This window comes from Scyliorhinus torazame, chromosome 10 (assembly GCF_047496885.1).
Source record: "Scyliorhinus torazame isolate Kashiwa2021f chromosome 10, sScyTor2.1, whole genome shotgun sequence".
NCBI lineage: Eukaryota > Metazoa > Chordata > Chondrichthyes > Carcharhiniformes > Scyliorhinidae > Scyliorhinus > Scyliorhinus torazame.
Window position 1 is genome coordinate 43,215,443 of NC_092716.1, and position 15,355 is coordinate 43,230,797.

The window sequence follows — 15,355 nt, forward strand, 5'->3', positions numbered from 1 at the left end:
GGGTGGGCTAGTTAATGGGAGTGAAGTTGGGGGTTATCAGGAGGAAGGCGTGGTGGGGAGAATGATGTTAGCTTTTTTAAAAATAAATTCAGAGTACCCAATTCATTTTTTCCAATTAAGGAGCAATTTAGCATGGCCAATCCCCCTAGCCTGCACATCTTTGGGTTGTGGGGGCGAAACCCACGCAAACACGGGGAGAATGTGCAACACGGACAGTGACCCAGAGCCGGGATCGAACCTGGGACCTCGGCGCCGTGAGGCTGCAGGGCTAACCCACTGCGCCACCCTGCTGCCCTCCAAGCTTTTTGTTTAAGGGGGGAGGGAGGGGAGGGGGGTGGATTGCTGACATGGGTGTGGCGCAGTTGGGAAGGGAGAGATGGCAGTGGACAGGTCCGAGGGCAGGCCCGGAGGAGTGTGTGGTGAAGGCTGGGGGCTGTCTCAAACAGGGGTATGGCTGATCGGCAGGGGAGAGTGCCGGGGAGAGCACCCTGATCAGGCTGGTCACGTGGAATGTCAGAGGGCTGAATGGGCCGGTTAAATGGTCGCATGTGTTCAGGCATCTGAGGAGTCTGAAGGAGGATGTGGTGTTTTTACAGGAGGCACACCTGAAGTTGTGGGATCGGCCAAGGCTGAGGAAGGGATGGGTGGGGCAGGTGTTTTCGCTCGGGACTGGATATGAAGACAAGGGGGGGTTGGCGATGTTGGTTAATAAGAGAGTGGCATTTGAGTTAGGGAGCATTGTAGCCGATCCGGGGGGGGTTAGGTAAGTGATGCTCAGTGGGAAGCTGGAGGGGATGCCGGTGGTCCTGGTAAATGTTTATGCCCACACTGCTCACCGACCCCCACCCCAATCAATCCCTCAATGCCCTAAGCGCCATTGCCAACGACACTATCGCCAGGGCGAAAAGCATCAGGGAGAGTGGGCAACCCTGCTTCGTCCCACGCTGTAGCCCAAAGTATCCCACACAGTTCATCCGCACACTCACCTCCGGCGCCATGCACAGCAGCTGGCCGCAATCCACAAAACCCCACCCGAACCCAAAGCACCCCAGCACCTCAAACAAATATGCTCACTCCACCCAATCAAAAGCCTTCTCCGTGCCCATCACCACCACTACCTCCAACTCCTGCCCCCCCCCCGAGGGTTTCATAATCACGTTAGGTAACGTCTGCACATTCGCTGACACCTACTTTCCCTTCACCAAACCCGCCTGGTCCTACCCTATCACCTTCGGCACACAATCCTCAATCCGTGATGCAAGCACCTTCGTCAATAGCTTGGCATCGACATTCAATAATGATATCGGCGATACATAAGAACTAGGAGCAGGAGTAGGCCATCTGGCCCCTCGAGCCTGCTCCACCATTCAGTGAGATCATGTCTGATCTTTTGTGGACTCAGCTCCACTTTCCAGCCCGAACACCATAACCCTTAATCCCTTTATTCTTCAAAAAATTATCTATCTTTATCTTAAAAACATTTAATGAAGGAGCCTCAACTGCTTCACTGGGCAAGGAATTCCATAGATTCACAACCCTTTGGGTGAAGAAGTTCCTCCTAAACTCAGTCCTTAATCTACTTCCCCTTATTTTGAGGCTATGCTCCCTAGTTCTGCTTTCACCCGCCAGTGGAAACAACCTGCCCGCATCTATCCTATCTATTCTCTTCATAATCTTATATGATTCTATAAGATCCCCCCTCATCCTTCTAAACTCCAACGAGTACAATCCCAGTCTACTCAACCTCTCCTCGTAATCCAACCCCTTCAGCTCTGGGATTAACCTAGTGAATCTCCTCTGCACACCCTCCAGTGCCAGTACGTCCGTTCTCAAGTAAGGAGACCAAAACCGAACACAATACTCCAGGTGTGGCCTCACCTTATACAGTTGCAGCATAACCTGCCTGGTCTTAAACTCCATCTCTCACGCAATGAAGGACAAAACTGTGCATGGCGCCGGAGGTGAGTGTGCGGATGAACTGTGTGGGACGAAGCAGAGTTGCCCACTCTCCCTGATGCTTTTCGCCCTGGCGATAGTGTCGTTGGCAATGGCGCTTAGGGCATTGAGGGATTGATTGGGGTGGGGGTCGGTGGGGAGTGCCGAGCTTAGGGTTTCGCCATATGCGGATGACTTGTTATTATATATTTCAGACCCAATAGGCAGCATTTGGATGATTATGGAGATATTGGAATTTGGCCAGTTTTGGGCTATACATTGAATATGGCAAAGAGTGAGGTGTTCCCGATCAATGATAGAGGACAGGAAAGGAGATTAGGGGAGTTCCCGCATAGGGTGGTGGGGACGAGCTTCATTTACCTAGGCTTTCAAGTGCTGCGGACCAGGCCCAACTGCATGGATTGAACTTGGCTCGATTGGTGGAGGGGATGAAGGTGGATTTTAAGAGGTGGGATGTTTTGCTGCTATCGCTGGCTGGGCGGGTGCAGACAGTGAAATGGACGGTGGTGCCTAAGTTTCTGTTTGTAGGAGCGGCATGTGGCTCAGTGGATAGCACTGGGACTGCGGCGCTGAGGACCCGGGTTCGAATCCCGGCCCTGGGTCACTGTCCGTGTGGAGTTTGTACATTCTCCCCATGTCTGCGTGGGTTTCGTCCCCACAACCCAAAAATGTGCAGGTTAGGTGGATTGGCCACGCTAAAATTGCCCCTTAATTGGAAAATAAATAAATAAATGGGTACTCTAAATTTTAAAAAAAAGTTTCTGTTTGTGTTTCAGGACCTCCCTGTCTTTGTACCTACGTCTTTTTTAGGAAAGTCAATGGGCTGATATCAGGGTTTTGTGGGCATGGAAGGCCCCATGGGTGCGGAGGATCTTTCTGGAACGGGGGCGAGGGATGGGACCGGTGCAGGGAGGAGGGGGGTTGCTGGCATTGCTGAGTTTAATAAATTATTATTGGCCAAATATTATGAAGGTGAGGAAATTGGCTGTGGAGGTGAGATTGGTCTGGGGACGGATGGAGGCAGTGTTGTGTAGGATAATAGGTTTGAGGGCATTGTTGTTGGTGCCTTTGCCGTTCTCGCCAGCCAGGTACTCCATGAGCTCAGTGGTTGTGTTAAAGGTTTGGGAGCAGGGAAGGCAGCATTTTAGGCTGGGAGGATACGTTGTGGGTGCCGATCTGCGACAACCATAGGTTTGTGCCGGAGAGGCTGGACGCGAGGGTGCGGGGGAGGCGGCAAGTCGGGTATGAGTATTTCAGAGACTTGTTTATAGGGGGCAAATTTGCGGGGCTGGAGGAGTTGGAGGAATTGTATGAGTTGCCCAAGGGGAATGGATTTAGGTATCTGAAGGTTCAGGTTTTCGTGAGGAGAGAGGTGCTGTGCTTCCCGGAGCTGCCACCTCCGGTGTTGCAAGACAAGCTGTTATCGGAGGATGAAATTGGGGAAGGGAAGATATCAGATATTTATAAGGAACTGATGGAGAGGGAGGGCACTATGGTGGTGGATATTAAGCGCAAATGGGAGGAGGAGCTGGGAGGGGAGGTGGTGGCCAGGACGTGGGCGGAGGCCTTGCGGAGGGTGGATGCATCCTTGTGTGTGAGGTTAAGCCTCATCCAGTTTAAAGTGGTGTGTAGGGTGCACATGACGGTGGCGAGGATGACCAGGTTCTTTGCAGGGGTGGATAGGAGAAGGCGGTGCGCAGGGGAGCACGCGAATCACATGCACATATTCTGGGTGTGTCCAAGACCGAGGGGGTTCTGGCAGGGGTTCTCAGATGTGATGTCTGAGGTGCTGGGTGTGGGGGTGATTCCGAGTCTGGAGGTGACGATATTTGGTGTGTTAGAAGAACCGGGAGTCCAGGGGGTGGGGGTGGGGGCGGGGGGGAGAGAGACCCATGTATTGGTCTTTGCTTCACTGATAACCCGGAGATGGATTTTGTTGGGTTGGCGGGATCCGGAGCCACTGAAGGCAGGGGTGTGGGTGAGCGACCTGGCAGAATTCCTGAGATTGGAGAAGGTTAAGTTCGCTCTGCGGGGTCGGTAGGCGCTCGCCTGTAGGTGGAAACGGTTCACCGATTTTTCTAGGAGAATTGAGGGATCAGCAAGGTGAAGGGGGGGTCTTTTCGCGGGAGGGGCAGGGGGTTGTTAGGGGGTTAAAATAAGGAATGCGGGACATGGTGGGGTGTTGGTGTCAGGGGAGTTGGAGGATTGTGGGTGTTTATTGGGTCGATGTGTTCTTCTGATATTCTGTGTTTTTTTGTTAAATACTTTGAATAAAAATATTTTATAAAAAGTATGCAGATGATACAAAAATTGATGATATGGATGATAGTGATTAAAAAAAAGCTGTAGACTGCAAGAAGGTATCAATGGGCTGGATAGGTACGCAGAAAAATGGCAAATAGAATTCAATCCGGAGAGCTATGATGTAATGCATTGAGGGAGGACAAAAAAGACAAAAGGAATACACAATACATGATAGGATACTGAGAAGTGCAGAGAACAGAGGGATCTTGGAGAACATTATCATAGATCCTTGAAGGTAGCAGGACAGGAAGATAAGGTGGTTCAGAAAATGTAAGGGGCCCTTCTCTTTATTAACTAAGGTATAGAATATAGGAGCAGGTAGATTATGCCGGAGCCATACAAAAACTATTTAGTTAGGCTACAATATATTGTATCCACCGCAAAACAAGGAGGATATGATTGCACTGGAGAAGGTACAGAGAAGTATTATGAGAATGTTGCCAGCTAAGATCAAGCATCAGATTAAGCCCAATATCAGGGTCAATGCCTTCTCATGTCAGCCTGGAACTGGGCATCACGGTAGCACAGTGGGTAGCACTGTTGCTTCACAGCTCCAGCGTCCCAAGTTCGATTCCCGGCTTGGGTCACTGTGCAGACTCCACACAGACATTCTCCCCGTGTCTGTGTGGGTTTCCCCCGGGTGCTCCAGATTCCTCCCACACGCCCCGAAAGACGTGCTGTTAGGTAATTTGGACATTCTGAATTCTCACTCTGTGTACCTGAACAGGCGCCGGAATGTGGTGACTCGGGGCTTTTCATTGCAACTAGTAACTTCATTGCAGTGTTAATGTAAACCTACTTGTGACAATAAAGATTTCTTTACTTTTAGTTTGTCTCTCTTGTAGGGACCATGAATTGGATTCAGTTTGAATTTGAATTGATTTTTGGAGCAAGTAAGGAGATAGATTCAGATCTTGCTCTGTGTATTGGCTTTTGTAACTTTAAGGAAAATGTTAGCAATGAAGAAAGTTGCAATTGTTCTCTTTGTAAAAGAGGAGGTTGAGGGGATATTTAATTCAAGTGTATAAAGTATGAGGGGTCTAGATACAGTAGATAGAAATAACCTACTTTCTTTAGCAGAGAAGACAAAGCTCCATCCCCACATTGAGAATACAGTCCATCATGCTGTGTAACACTATCCCTGTGTTAAACGGGATAGATAGATTTAACAGCTAAAACTAGGCATCCATGAGGCACTGTTAACTATGAGCGGTTGAATTGTATTTTTCCACTATCTGTAACTTATGGTCTGGCATATCCCGTAGTCTACCATTAACATCAACCAGGTGACCAGTCCTGGTTCAATAGGAGTGTGGAAGATCATGCAAGGAGCAGCAGCAGTCATTCCCTACAAATACATTACCACTCTGGTGAAGCTAAGAAATCCCACAATTAGAAAAGCTGTGTAGTCCTGCTACATCCAATCATGAATGGTGGACAATTAAAACAACTAATGGGAAGAGGTTCCATGCACATGTCCATACTCAATGACAGTGGAGCCTGTAATAAATGTGGGTTATTGTAACTGTGTGCAATGACTCTTTAAGATCAGAGTCACATGACATGCGTGATGTCATCAACTATTTTGCGGGCTTTTGGGGAGTCTAGTGCCACACCTTGTACAGTGAAGACTTATTCAATAAACATCTTGTTAATCTTGCATAAAACCCACATGCTTCTGCAATTCTATTTCTTTTGTACATTTTTAGTCTAAAGATACAACAGAGCCCAGCACGTCACTGCAAAAGACAAGACTGAATATTTGCAACCACCTTCAACAAAAGTGCTGAGTGGGTGATCCATCTCGGCTTCATTCTTGAGCGCCTCACTCTCACAGAAGCCTGTTTTCAGCCAATTTGATTAATTTCAGCTGACACCAAGAAATTTGAGCACACTGGATATGGCACTAAACCCCAACAACATTACACCTGACGTGTTGACATGTGCTCCACGACTTTGCTGCATCTTTAACAAAGTTGTTCCAATAGAACTACAAGACTGGCATCCATCCAAAAAAGTGTAAAATTGCCCAGATATGTTCTGTCCACAAAAAGCAGTATAAATCCAATATGGCAATTTACTGTCCCATCAGTCTGCCCTCAATTAACAGCAAAGTGATGGAAGGTATCTTTGAACATGGTGTCAAGCAACACTTACTTACCAATAATGTACTCACTGATGTTCAGTTTGTGTTCCCTACAACTCCGTTTCAGACTGACCTTGGTCCAACCATAGAAATAAGAGCTGAATTCCAGAGGTGATATGGAATTGACTGCCCTTGACATCAAGGCAGCAGTTGACCGAGTGTGACATGAAGGAGCTCCAGTAAAATTGAGGGAAAGCTTTCCAATGGCTGGAGTTATAACGGAAGGAAGGAAGATAGTTTTGGTTGTTGGAGACCAATTATCACAGCCTCAGAACATCGCTGAAGGAGTTCCTCCGTACTGTGCCCTTAGCTCAACTATGTTCAGCCAGGGGCGGCACGGTGGGGCAGTGGTTAGCACTGCTGCTTCACAGCACTGAGGTCCCGGGTTTGATCCTGGCCCTGGGTCACTGTCGGTGTGGAGCTTGCTTATTCTCCCCGTGTCAGCGTGGGTCTCACCCCCACAACCCAAAAATGTGTATTGCCCATACCAAATTGCCCCATAATTGGGAGAAAAAAATTGGGTACTCTAAATTTATATTTAAAAAAATATATTCAGCTGATATCATCAATGACTTTTGCCCCATCAAAAAGTCGGAAGTGAGAATGTTTGTGGTTGATGTGACAGTGTTAAGATCCATTCATGGCTAGACAATCTGCCTGCAGCAGAAGGAGCTGGCCTTTGGCCTCGGGCTAATAAATGGCAAGTAACATTTGCAGCATATAGGTTTCAAACAATGAATATCTCCAACAAGAGAGTCCAGCCACCTAACCTTGACTTGCCACAGATTTATCATTGCTGAATCTCTCACCATCAATATCATGGGGATCATCATTGACCAGAAACTTAATTGAACTAGCCACATAAATACTGGGGGGGGATTCTGTGATCCTGAGGTTAAGTGTTGACGCTGTTGGAAACGCTGTTGCGTTTCACAACGGCGTCAACACGGCCTCAGGATCAACAATTCTGGCCCCTACAGGGGGCCAGCATGGCACTGGAGCGATCCACGCCACGACAGCTGCTCATCCTGGCGTGAACTGGACGCCGCGGGATCCGCGCAAGGGCAGTGGCTCCCTTCAACACGCCAGCCCCGACACAACATGGCACAGGGCTACAGGGGCCGCGCGGAAAATAGGAGGCCCCCAGCCAAAGAGGCCGGCCTGCTAATCGGTGGGCCTTGATCGCGGGCCAGGCCACATCGGAGGCTCCCCCCAGGGTTGGATCACCCTCCCCCCCCCCCCCCCCCAGGCTGCCACCCGGACCATTCAACGCCAAGGTCCCACCAGCTGAGAGCAGGTGTGAACGGCGCCGGCGAGACACGGTTTTTTTACGATGGCCGCTCGGCCCATCCTGGGCCGAGAATCGGCGGGGAGGCCCCGTATAGCGGCCTCCGACCAGTGCCGCGCCAACCCCGCCGGTGCCAATTGCGCCAATTCTCCGGTCTACGGAGAATCGCGTCCCGGCGGCGTGGCGCAACGCGCGCCGGTTGCGGGGATTCACCGGCCCGGTCCCGGAATGAGAGAATCCCGCCCACTATGCTAAGAGAGCACATCAGAGGCTGTGTATTCTGCAGTGAGTCATTCACCTCATGACTCCCCCAAAGTCATTCCACCATCCACAAAGCACAAGTCAGAATTGTGATTGAATACTGTCCACTTGCCTGGATGAATTCTGCTTCATCAATGCTCAAGAAGTCCAACATCATCCAGGAGGAAGCAGTTCGCTTGATCAGCACTCCACCTGCCAGATAAACATTACTTCCTCCACCAACAGTGCAGAGGTTGCAGAGTGCAAGATTCACTGCAGCAACTCTCCATGCTTTTTCAACAACTCTTCCAATTTTTATCTGCAAGTAGGCCGAGAGCAGCAGCGTATGGGAACACCAACATCTTCAAATTACACAGTCTGATCTGTAAATATATTGCTGCACTTTCACTGGGGCTTGGCTAAAATCCTGCAATTCACTCGATACCCACAATTCACTGCAATGCCCAATATAGACATGACGATTTACAAGTTTTACAACTATATTTTTAAAACGGACACAACAGCTTTGCAGATGGTTGGCAACAAACATACCATAGATTTTGGAAGACAGAAAGATCTGAAATTCAAGTGTTTACCTCATTAAAATATGGACAATTACTGCCAGCTGTGAAATTCACAAGTTCCTTTGTTAAGAATTAACTATCAACAGAACAAGACTATCACACACCAGCTGACTCACTCTTTCTACTTCACCCTTGGCCATAAAAACAACAAAACTCAATGCCTTATCTGAAAGGTCTACAAAAGGGTAATTTAACTTAAATGGGGTCATTCAATTACGGCTGTGGCTGTCGCAAAATTGTGGAAAAGGCCAGTGATGTGAAAACAACCTGCTACCTTTATGGACGAAGGACTTTGAGTTCATAATTGGTCACATGATTAAGGCAGCCATATTTGTTACCTGTTTTAAAAAAAAAATAGCTGCGCAGATCAGAAGCACCGTATGAAAAGCCATCAAACTAATTGCAAAACAACCGTGTAGCAACGGTAAACATTGAAAGTGGGAGACTGTCCCCCCACCCCCCAATCTATTCCAACTTCAATAATATGAAAGCAAATTACTGCAGATGCTGGACTATGAAACAAAAACAGAAAATGCTGGAAAATCTCAGTGGGTCTGACAGCTTCTGTGGAGAAAGAACAGAGCTAACGTTGAGTCTGGATGACTCTTCGTCAATGCTTTGACAAAGCATTATTCCATCTTCAAGTTCACCTGAGAGCAAACTTCATGGCAATTCAACTAGAAAGAGCCTTGCAGTTTACTGAGGACCCTCTACTCCAGCCAAAGCATTAATTCATCAAAGAAACTATAGGCCTGCTACGAAAAAGACTGAAATAATTACTACCTGTGATCATATTGTTTTTTTCTTCATTTATCTCAAATGTGCGTCGATGAGTGTTAAGAACCCTGCTGATATGAGGATTAAATATTAAAACTACAGAAGGGTGACTTGGAACACTGGTTGGCTTAACTTCTGTAGTGGGGGAAATGCTTGAATCTATCGTTTAGGAGGATATAGTGAGACATCTGATAGAAATTGTCCCATTGGGCAGACGCAGCATGGGTTCATGAAAGGCAGGTCATGTTTGATTAATTTAGTGGAATTCTTTGAGGACATTAGGAGCGCGGTGGACAACGGGAACCAATGGAAGTGGTGTACCTGGATTTCCAGAAGCATTCGACAAGGTGCCGCACAAAAGGCTGCTGCATAAGATCAAGGCACATGGTGTTACGGGTAATATATTAGCATTGGTAGAGGATTGGTTAACTGCTGGAAAGCAAAGAGCGGGGATAAATGGGTGTTTTTCTGTTTGGCTATCAGTGACTAGTGGTGTGCTTCAAGGATCAGTATTGCTGTCCGTGGGCAGGACACGTGGCTAGGCACTGTGGCTTCACAGCGCCAGGGTCCCAGGTTCAATTCCCCACTGGGTCACTGTCTGTGCGGAGGGTGCACATTCTCCCCGTATCTGCGTGGGTTTCCTCCGAGTGCTCCGTTTCCTCCCACAGTCCAAAGACCTGCAGGTTAGGTAGATTGGCCATGATAAATTGCCCTTAGGGACCAGAAAAGTTAGGAGGGCTTATTGGGTTATGGGAATAGGGTGGAAGTGAGGGCTTAAGTGGGTTGGTGCAGACTCAATGGGCCAACTGGCCTCTTTCTCACTGTATGTTCTATGTATGTACTAATTGTTTACAATTTACATAGATGATCAGGAGTTGGGGACCAAGTGTAATGTGTCAAAGTTTGTTAGTGAGACTAGGATCAGTGGTAGAGCCAAGTGTGCAGAGGAGACTGAAAGTCTGCAGAGGGATGTAGATAGTTTACTGAGTGGGCAAGGGTCTGGCAGATGGAGTTCAATGTTGATAAATGTGAGATCATCCATTTTGGTAGGAATAACATTTAAATGGTAAAACATTGTAGCCTGCTGCTGTGCAGAGGGACCTGGGTGTCCTTGTGCATGAATCGTAAAAAGTTGGTTTGCAGGTGAGCAAGTAATTAAGAAGGCAAATTGAATTCTATCTTGCATTGCTAGAGGGATGAAGTTTAAAAGCAGGGAGGTTATGTTGCACCTGGACTGTGTACAATTTTGGTCTCCTTACTTGAGAAAGGATGTACTGCCACTGGAGGGTGTGCAGAGGAGATTCATGAGGTTGATTCTGGAGTTGAGATGATTGGCTTATGAGGAGAGACTAAGTAAACTGGGACTATACTCATTGGAATTTAGAAGAATGAGGGGGATCCTATAGAAACATCTAAAATTATGAAGGGAATAGATAGGATAGAAGCAGGGAGGTTGTTTCCACTGGCGGGTGATATTAGAATTAGGGGGCATAGCCTCAAAATAAGGGGGAGCAGATTTGGGACTGAGTTGAGGAGTAACTTCTTCACCCATAGGGTGGTGAATCTGTGGAATTCCCTGCCCAGTGAAGCAGCTGAGGCTACCTCGTTAAATGTTTTTAAGGTAAAGATAGATAGATTTTTGAACAGTCAAGGAATGAAAGGTTACACAACATCCAATATGAGCTAAATAGAACATAGAACATAGAACAATACAGCGCAGTACAGGCTCTTCGGCCCACGATGTTGCACCGAAACAAAAGCCATCTAACCTACACTATGCCATTATCATCCATATGTTTATCCAATAAACTTTTAAATGCCCTCAATGTTGGCGAGTTCACCACTGTAGCAGGTAGGGCATTCCACGGCCTCACTACTCTTTGCGTAAAGAACCTACCTCTGACCTCTGTCCTATATCTATTACCCCTCAGTTTAAAGTTATGTCCCCTCGTGCCAGCCATATCCATCCGCGGGAGAAGGCTCTCACTGTCCACCTTATCCAACCCCCTGATCATTTTGTATGCCTCTATTAAGTCTCCTTTAGGGAAGGAAATCTGCCATCCTTACCTGGTCTGGCCTACATGTGGGGGGCAATTCTCCAAAATGGACCCCAAGTGTTTGTGCCGTCGTGAACTTGTTGCGTTTCACGATGGCGCGAAACGGGCACGGGGACGACCGATTCTGGCCCCCCATCGGCGGCCCCCCTGGGAACGGAGGCCCTCCCACCCCCACCCTTTGCGCAGAGTTCCCAAAGGGGAGAGCAGCCTATGGTCCTCTAGCGATATTTGCATTTAATACAAGTGCAGCAATATAAAACAGTCTTTACAGTAATTCTTTTGTAGGAGAAAAGGATGAAATGGGGGTAGAGATTGACATTACATGTTCCAAGACACTTCATGTTCTAACAGGTTTCCAAACCTCCTCCTCAATAGACCTTATACAATCAATTATAACTATACCTGCTCACTGGATAGTTCAGAGTTCACATACAATCTATCCAAAGTGCTATTTGTAGAATGGTGATGCTCATTCCTCCAGGGCACTACTTTATAATATAGCACTAGCCCTGAAATAAATTGAGCATTTTAAATAAAATGTTTCACTGGCAATTGAAAACAGTGTGCATGACTTTCAGCTCTAATTGCGATATGGGATGACCTCTGATCATACGCTCCGCTGATCACACCTTAATATCTTTAACGGGAGAAGAGAGGGAGAAGAGAAAGTCAGAAAAAGCTGAAGAGGGCAAAAAAGAAAAATCCCCGTGGGACGTTGCAACAAAAGATGGTGTAGTCCATATGAATTATTGAGATCCGTTTCTTTTTTAATGTTGAAAATCTGCAAGCATTTCCCCCATTTCTGTACGACACCGCGATGTGTCACTAAATTCATTCAGTTTTTGTTGCCAATACCGGTGAGGAATTATGTGATTCACTGAGTGAGCTAGCTGGCGTGTTGAATGGTACACCCCAGTCAGTTTCTCTGGGCTGACAGCCAGAGACTGTCTGCAGTCTCTCGTCCTCATTTGCAATGCAATGCTTACTTTGCACTGTAATCTCCCAATTTGCAATCTGATATGCTTGCATTGCATTGTTTCGTGTGTGTGTGCTGGCGCAATGCTCAGATTTTGAAATGAGATGCTGCCTTTGAGCTCCGGGTGCTGTTGATCGTTGGCACTACAGCTGTGTTCTTACGGGCTCGCCTTTTTCTCTTTTCCCCTCAATGGTGTCTTGCAAGAAGGTGGGATCGAGTCAGACTGTCTGGATGGAGAAACAAGGAGGGGCAGTGGCTCAGGGTAAGAAACATCTTGCACACACACACACACACAAAAAGAGTTAACCCTTTACTGGAAATTCTTTGTAACCTGCAGAGGTGGGTGAACATGTTGCACATCACCGTGATTGAAATTGCGATTTTTGCACTGATTGGGACTAAAGTCAAGAATATTTTTAACACAGAAACAATTTATCTTATCGGTTTCGCGAGCGGCCAAAACGAGAGTATTGTTCATCTAACCAGTTACATTGCATCTTTCAATGTTCACTTATTACAAAACTACTACTAACATAAACTTATTCCTAATGATAGCCTAACATTGAGCTGTGTATTTAATGTTCAATGGCTTGTTTAAATATTTAAATATTATCCATATATAATGTTTTTTTTTACAATTTCAAACAATAATTGCCAAGATTTAATCCCAAAAACTACTCTTTATAATTCAGTGAGTGCATCACTGACAATTTACAAATAACACACTACTGAGGGAATATTATACCTTACACGGCATTACAGCATCTGCAACTTTAATCCTACTCTTTGCGGCGTTCACTTCTTAAAAATGTTTAATTCAGCGCGTTTTTTTTTGTAACTACCATGTTGACTACAATATATGGACTGAACAAGTTAATCAGGAAACCATGGTAGGGGCGGGGTGTGTGGGGGCGGGGAGAAGGGACGTGTTATCTCGATCAATATTCTCTTTCCTGATTCCTTGCTCGGGTTATGGTTCCATAAACGCCACTATCAGCCTCGAGTACTCTGCCCTTATTTTTCTGAACTTTGATTAAGGGTAGAGACATGGGCCACCGTAGCGGGACCAAATCCCATCCTCACCGCATTTCCAGACAGGTACATGGCAAGACCCAAGAGGAATGTTGGCTGATTTTCTCCTCCTTTAACCCACGGCTACTGAGGCAGTTTGGAACCATTCAAGCTATACCCAACTAATTAAACCCAGTCCAATTCTAGGATTCATTTTCTGTGCGGTTCAGATACTCACTGACAAAACTCACTGAGCCAGTAAATGATTAGCGGAATGCTAGACATCAGTAATATTACAATACATTATAGGCAGGAGGGAGATTAGTTCTGGGTTGTATTTCCAATGACTGTCCTGTGACCCCTGTTGTGTTATGCTTCTTCATGTAGCATAAGCTGCTTCCTTGATGAGGAAGGTTCAGACTTGGAGATAGGTTTAACACATTTATTGAATAGTTAACAATTCTCCTACTTGTGTTTGACTCTCCTGCTAATCTTGCTATAGTAACTCAGTCTAACTAACCAGTCTGCTCTAAGCCACGTGGTGGGTGTGATGCTTCTGATCTGGCCCTGTCCTTCTCTCTTGAGTGTCGCCTGTGGAAAGAGAAAGAGTATGTGTGCCCTGTCCTTTTATATGGGTTGTGTAAATGCCCCCTTGTGGTAGTGTCACCTCTGGGTGCCTTGACTGCCCACTGGTCGTGTCCTATTCTGTGTGTTCATTAGCTGTATGCAGGTAATGATGTCTGTGGTGCTCCCTCTAGTGTTTACTTAATCTTAATGTATTTGCATTAACCCCTTGTGTATTTACAGTGATGCATATCACCACAGGCCCCCTTTTTTCATGTTCCATATTTTCTGTACTGTGTTAAAGAAAATTGAACAAAATAGGTAGATAAGTGATGACATGTACAAGTTATGATGACAGTGATGATTATACAATACCAAATGATATGTATGAGTCCAAAGTTCATGAATTTATATGGTCAAGTGGCTTTCTTGTTTTGTTATTGAAGTGTTGATGTTGATATTGTCATGTCCTTGCAAACGCCATCAGTGTCCCTGTGCGTAAAGAACCAAGAAGTCATCAGGATGTGAGCAAATGGTCAAATCACTTTGTTGTCTGATTAGGACTCTTTTTTTCTGCGCTTGTGGTAGCAATGCAGTATGGCATCTGTGTTGTCCGACCTGGGCTGTTTCTTGTGATTGTGATATTGATGCAGTATGTCATCTGCCTTGAAAGCTGGTTTGCTTGTTTGTAGTGGAGCAAACTTGGATCGGTGAGATTTGCTGTCATGCCATGGTATGGCTGTACTCTTGCCAGTGTTAGGAGCTGTGCTGTTACATTGTCCTGCATTTGCAGAGTTGTACCATGTCGTACCAGTCGTTGTTCCAATGTTGTTGTTTTTGTTGTGCTTGTTGTTGACGTTGGTGCCTTTGACAAATCCCAAATTTCTTTACCCGTCAGTCTGGCCTCAATAAAAGTCGAGATGGATTTGCAGGTACGGCATTAGTTATTTTATTTGGCTTGCAAGCCTGATTCATCTCAGAGGTATAAGACACATCCAGTCTCCTACACCCCGGAAAGCGAATGAACAAAGAGACAAAGGGATCTCTGCAAATCAATTCAAATGGTATCAAGTTTCACATACATGATTCCCATAGGTCATCCTATATCCCTCCTGACCTGGTCATACATTCTGATTGGCTCACTTCCAATCCCTTCCTCTGGCCCCTATTACCCAGCATCCTTTTCTCCTCCTTTGGTGGACACACCTCCTCCTTGCTTTGCCATGCGGTCTGAAATCCTTTGTCTGTGAACTCACCAGAATGTGACTGGCCTATCTCTACATTACAGTAACTAATATCTCTAAAGTAACTATTTTATATCACATTCGTCACCTTTGGTATGCTTCTTGCTGTTGTCTTTGTTGTTGTTTTCATAGGTTGCTAGACCTTCATGGTCTTGTTCATGCAAGGACTGTGCACTGGAGCCTTGCGTTGCTTCCATCATGGAGTCTG

General features: G+C 46.4%; 1 protein-coding gene across 2 annotated transcripts in view; it reads left to right on the plus strand.

Moving 5' to 3' along the window:
* The first annotated feature begins 12,118 nt into the window (after positions 1 to 12,118).
* The window catches only part of dbndd1 (dysbindin domain containing 1), a 60,564-nt gene continuing 57,327 nt past the window's right edge, over positions 12,119 to 15,355 (plus strand). Inside the window, exon 1 of one of the 2 annotated variants that reach the window (XM_072518033.1) lies at positions 12,119 to 12,590. In XM_072518033.1, coding sequence (XP_072374134.1) covers positions 12,518 to 12,590 — 73 coding nt within the window. In that variant the 5' untranslated portion in view covers positions 12,119 to 12,517. The remainder of the gene's footprint in view (positions 12,591 to 15,355) is intronic. The other variant, XM_072518032.1, reaches the window with a different exon arrangement.